This window comes from Furipterus horrens, unplaced genomic scaffold (genome assembly GCF_987537825.1).
Source record: "Furipterus horrens unplaced genomic scaffold, mFurHor1.1.pri manual_scaffold_17, whole genome shotgun sequence".
NCBI classification, from domain to species: domain Eukaryota; kingdom Metazoa; phylum Chordata; class Mammalia; order Chiroptera; family Furipteridae; genus Furipterus; species Furipterus horrens.
Genome location: NW_028327187.1, coordinates 3,182,048 through 3,188,047, shown reverse-complemented (window position 1 = coordinate 3,188,047; position 6,000 = coordinate 3,182,048). Strand labels below are relative to the sequence as shown.

Genomic DNA, 6,000 nt, shown 5'->3' with positions numbered 1-6,000 from the left:
TGTAAAAGCAGTCTGTGGGCTATCAATGTACTGCAGAGTCACAGCCTCGGAGCACTGATTTTAAACAGAATGATGTCACTATGTAAACCACACCCATGCACACCTTTCTCACACACCTGACACAGTTGGCAAATGCACAGAAACAAAACAGAACGTAGAGCTGAACAATTAAATGTTTAAACAATAAACTCATGTCCGCAAATGAATCATTTCCAAGACAATCTTTAATTTCTTGGCATATAAACAAATCTTCAATAGTAAAAAACAGGATACCACGCCTGAAAGGCATTGAGAACATTTTATTTCCTTTAAAAATGTACTGTTACAGTGTGCAAATTATGAATAATCATATATTCATGCTTTTTGAAATGCATATAATCAAGAATAGAGAGATGAATTACTAGATACCAATAGCAGTCACTAACTTGTTTGTAAGAAAAATGGTTTCATTCCTGCTTTAAAGGGTCACTACTGTTTAGCAACCCAATTTCAACAAAATATTTTGAGGTCTTTAGGTCGTCAGACAAAGGGTTGCCTTCTAAGGAACTATAGCTGTGAGAGAAGTGAATCATTAGCACAGCCATTATTTTAGACAAAGAGTTGCCCATCTCAGAAACTACCATTCCAAGGATAATCATTAATGTGGCGATTTTACTATAGGAAGTAAATGTCACAGGAGATGGGGAAGATCAAAACTCAGTTTTCCTAGAAAAATATATGTTTATTTTATATATTTGTTTTTCTGGGCAGGCATACCAACGAGACAAAAATGCAGTAGTAACAGGGTTAGTAGTTTCATACTGATAACTAAACTGAACAGTGTTATCAATTTTGATTAATGAGAAGCATGCACAACTAAACACTTTAAATACATGAATCAAAATTCTTTGATAATAGCAATTTTTTAAACTTTACATTAGTCACTGAAATTTCTGCACCATGTACATCTTAATTTTATTCCTATGACTTCAGGCTTATGGTTCTACAACAAAACTAAAAGGATTTTCTCTTTCTGACTTAAAAGAATGAACAAATATTTATTTACAGTCATTAAGATAACTGAAAAGAAAGGTCTTAAAATAGCTTCTATTTTGAGGCAACATGAACTATCTAACTTTCTCCAACAGCATGTTTTGAACAGCTGTGTAATACCGTCATCACCACCAATCATATTTAGAAGATTTTAAACATTTCAACAGGATCTAACAACCTGGAAGAGAGATTCTGGTGCGGGATAATGGATGAAGCCACAGGCTGTTCTTGGCCTGCTGTCATTGGCTGTCTATATAAATGTGCATGCTCTCTTCACGAGGCCTTAACTCTAAGACTATGACAAAGGACAATATCTTAATTAGTGCAACTTAGAGCAATTGTGTCCCAACTCAATACTCACCTACAGTGGGGACTTATCTATTGCTGGCATTGAGGAGCGGGGCCAGAACCTGGGGGGCTCACAGGTATGTACTGAGCATTTAGCGCATGCTTGTAGTTGCGATTCCGGAAACGTGACTTAAGATCTGAATCCATGTAACCAAGTAGATTATAATGGGATCCCACTTCCCTGATTTGTATAGTATTACAAAGAAGCAAGAGAGAGGAACAAGAGCTAGGGGAGGAGCTGCGTAACGAGCAGAGGGGGGAGGAGCAGCCTGAGAGGCTGGAAAGGCCTTCCTCGCACCTGGATTCACCTCTATCCGTAGCAGGCTGGACAGGTGAGGCAAGGGATGCATTCCTTGGCTCTCTCCATGTCGCGAGTCTGCGACCCGCCGGAGCTAACTTGCCTTAGCTGAAGTCTGTAAGGACTACGAGCGCTACAGGGCAGACTGCACACCAATACACTTTTTATGTATTTACATACTGAAATAAGTCGTGAAATCCAAACGATTGTTCAAAAAAGTAAACCATCAGAGCTTGGCATCTGGGAAAAGAATTTTAACACAGTCACTATCACTGGATTTGCTTCCTATGTACGGCCCTCACATTTTATGTTAAGGGCATTCGAGGGTTTACCCATTGTTATGAAACCTGGGTGCTTTCAGGTTTAGCTACCGGAAGAGAAATATAAAAAAAAATTTCCTTAGTAAGTGCTTTCCTTATTAAGATTCAAAAGCAAAGTTTCCTATGTTACTGTATTTCCTGGTCTATAAGACTATAAACGTCTTAGTACAATAAAAACACTATGATGTACTGTATTGTAGAATCTGACCATTATTTGCTGTCGATAATTGTTCGCTGCCTAAGATTTTTGATAGTCACCTCCAAGTCCATGGGAAAGTTTAGAAATGACTTTTCTTCCAGAAAAACCATTCTTTAAAATTGTTCTTCTAGACTAGGCAGGACATTACCCTTTCTGCCTTACATACGGAGACACCGAGGCCCAGAGGTTAAACAATTTCCCTAATATCATCAGCACTAAATTAGGCCCACAGATAATGAGGCAGGTGCTCCAGTGACTTACAGAATGTCCATTTCTTCAGTGCTGACCTTTGTCAGTGTGCAAATGATTCACATGTAAAAATCAGTACTAACATTAACAAACACTAAGTAATGGATTCATGATTTCTTTGTTAAAAACAAAACCTGTAGTCCAAACACAGGTTCCTGTCAGATCACAACACTAGTTCTTCCTCAATTACTTGACACATGCTTTTATCATTTGTGTCATGATGCTCATGCCCTTAAAGAAAGTATAATTCAATTTGCTAACCAATGTGACCCTAATAAATTCAATAAAATGTTGTTTAAAAATTTTTTTAAAGTATAATTCAAATAATGAAAGGAAATAAGTGAGCTGATTCTGAAGATGTGGCTTTCAAACAAAGGTCCAAACTGGCAAGGCAGAAGCTGTCGTAAAATCACAGAATTGTTAACAATGCAGAGGACCGCTTTAACTTCCAAAGCTATATTCCTGGGAATCAATCCTTTTGTAATTTTTATCCAGTAACTCCACAGGTTTGGTACCTTAAAGCAGGTGACTCAATGTGCTTGACAAGAATTTGTGTTCTTGAAATGTCCTCTTTGAGGAAAATCCCCTTTTGGATTTTTGGGACCTGTTTTCTCTGGGTTGTTCTGCATGGCAAGGAAGAGCGGCTTTGTAAGGTTTTTCCAACAGTTGGTCGATCAAGAAGACTCCAGGATACAGTTCATTGTGTATCTGTTACTCAGAGAGCTCCTCCGGCTTTTCCAGGCTCACGCTTTCCTTGGGAGTCTCTGAATCAGCCTCTGGGACGACGCCAGACTCTGAAGCCCCCGGTTGTAACCCGTCTCCATCCAGAATAATGTCTTCAGGATTTGGAGGGGGTGGACAGAAGTCTTCATTGGGGCAGATCTGCTGAAAGAGAGCCTGAGCCTGGCCGGGGAAGAAAGGACACAATAGTTTTTGGATGTCATCTTAAAATGTATGGGCCTTTCTGGCATCATTAAAAAACAAAACAAACAAAAACATATTACACGCTATCTCTTTAGGCTACAGAACTTCACCCAGTATATGTGACCACCTAAAATCTGCTTTCAGAATCGCATGACTTTCCTTCCCCTGATTCTATGCATTCATTCAGGCCCGTCCTTCAAGAGTATCGTACCCAATCAGATTTTTCATCAACTGTTCACATAGTCGAGAGTTTAAGGACATCCATTCCACACATCAGTCAAAATGGAATTTCCAACGACAGCCTATATGTGACATCCATATAGTCTAATTTTAGTGTATCACAATTTTAACAAGTCATTGTTCAAATCAAGAAAACATTTCGTTGTTTGCTCAACTATTTCCTTTTCTGGTGCGCGTTTCCTCCCCCTGCGCTTCAGGGAGTCTTCCACAGTATTTGGGATCACGAGTCTTGCTCTCCCTTGTCTATCAAGCAGCAGAGACTAAGCCTCTCTATGTGGGAGCTGTCATCATTGTTATTACTAACAATACAATTCAAAATGTTAAGATTTAAGGTGAGTTTAGTCTGGCTGGTAGGAGAATAAGAAAGTAAATGTGATCACAGTTAACAACAATGAATACACAAGAAAGTAAACGTAGCAAGTAGCATTGTTATTCTATTCTAAACGTATTTCTCCTTTTGTTTAGATGAATACAGCTTTTTGGGTAAGAGTCCCTGCCCACCTAGGGAGCTAGCTAGCATGCCATCCTTATAGATAAGAGAAAGCTATTGAAAGGTTTTACGATATATTTTTGTTTTAAAGGCTATCATGTCTGCAAAGAAGTTTTATTGGAGCCCAGTCTCTCTCATTCCTTTATGTGTTGCCTGCGGCAGAGTGTAGTAGTCGCCAGCAGAGACCACCTTGGCTGCAAAACCTGAACTGTTTACCTACCACCTTGCCATCTACAGTCAGTAGCCTCCCACATCAGCGGATTCGAATGGATCTTCTTTGGGAGTGGGAGGCGGGGTAATCAACAGAAACTTCTGAGCTTCGAGGTGGCATGGAGAGAATGAATAGGGAGAGAAAAATAGCTGCTCTCTTCCTTGAGTAGAGTTTAAGGGTATATTTTTCGTACATGCCATTTTCCTGTGGCTATTTTCGGATTAAACATTTGAGACACTTAGTCCCTGGAAGCATGACAGCTGAGGTCAGACAGAGCCTCTACCTCACACCTGAGCTCCTCTACTGGACTTGCTTTTATCTCTACCTTGTCTGTCTGTACAAGTTCCCTGTCCCCTCCACCCTGTGCATGCACTTGATCGCCAAATGCTGTTGAGTTTATGTCCTAGTTCTTGACCCCATCTTTTCCTTCCTTGCTAACACTGCAGCAACTCTCCCCTAGACGACAGCAACGCCTCGTAACTGGGCCGGCTACAGGCCTCCAGGTCTCCCCCGTGCACTCCATCTCTCTGCTGCCTCCGAGGGCTATATGGAAAAGGGAATTCCGTGGGTGCCACCTTAAAACTCTTCAATGACTCCCCATTTTGAATAGGATAAAAACCCAAGACCGGTGGCATGGCATACACAAACCCTTCAGGCCTACCCTCTCTGGCCTTACAGTCACCCACGGCCACCCATCTCTGCCTCTGAGACTTTTCACTTCGCTAACACTTGTTTAATTATCCTTCTTTAAACAGGACATTATGTTACATCCTGCGCTGGTGCAGAGGCTGGAACGCTTGACATGTCTTCTGTTTAGATGGGGAACTGGCTGCAAGGCTCTCTGACCCCTAGAGGGACCCTGTGCCCCTCTGTATTACACTGGATTGTGGGTACTAAGCTTTCGTTGCATATGGCACCCTATACTGCCATTTGTTTACAGACTGTTTCCCTTTCGTAAATAGGGCTTTGTGCAGGATGACAAGGACGGGGTTTGCAGCCAGGTCTGAAGCCTCAGTGCATGGGGGAGAATCTCAATATATCTTTTAAACACTGTATATTGTAAAAATGCGGCACATAAACACAATAATGATTTTTATGACTTTTACTCCGGTTCCTCTGTGTTTCACACCTCGTCTCCCTTTCACCCGTGCCTGAGAAGATCGATGTCCCCCTGACCCTGGTCCTTGTGGCCGCCAGATCTGTTCCCGAAGACTGCCGAGCAACCACAGGCCGTCACACCGGCCTTATCTGTGCCAGTCCCACCTGCGGCCCATTTGCCACTGGCCTTCACGGATGCCAACCTCCTGCAGCCAGGCTCTAGCCTTTCCCAGGTCTCTCTCTCCTCTTTCTAACTGCTGGAGCCTTTTTTCAGCAATTGACATGTTCTAGAAAGTCTATCTCATGTTACTTTATTTGCTGCATTGCATTTGCCAACTAAGTCCCAGTCTGTTCATCAGTCATGTGTGGGCATATGTGACACCAGCTGTATTAAAAAGAGATCGTGTGTCTTTTTCAGAAACAGACTGAATGTAAGCCAGAAAAACTAACAAGTCACAGAAAGAACCCCAACTCTCGCTTAGACTACCACTATTGTGATGATAATACGGAATGTCTTAGCGTTCACCTGCTCAAAACTTTAATTTGTGCCTATTAAACGGATCTGCTGATAGTTTCAGTATGCCTTCAAAT

At 41.5% G+C, this 6,000-nt stretch overlaps 1 protein-coding gene across 1 annotated transcript in view; it reads right to left on the bottom strand.

Annotated features, from left to right (window-relative positions):
* Positions 1–279: 279 nt before the first annotated feature.
* Positions 280–6,000, bottom strand: part of CHM (CHM Rab escort protein) — a 133,424-nt gene continuing 127,703 nt past the window's right edge. The window contains exon 15 of the mRNA XM_090264997.1: positions 280–3,349. Coding sequence (XP_090121123.1) covers positions 3,158–3,349 — 192 coding nt within the window. The 3' untranslated portion in view covers positions 280–3,157. The remainder of the gene's footprint in view (positions 3,350–6,000) is intronic.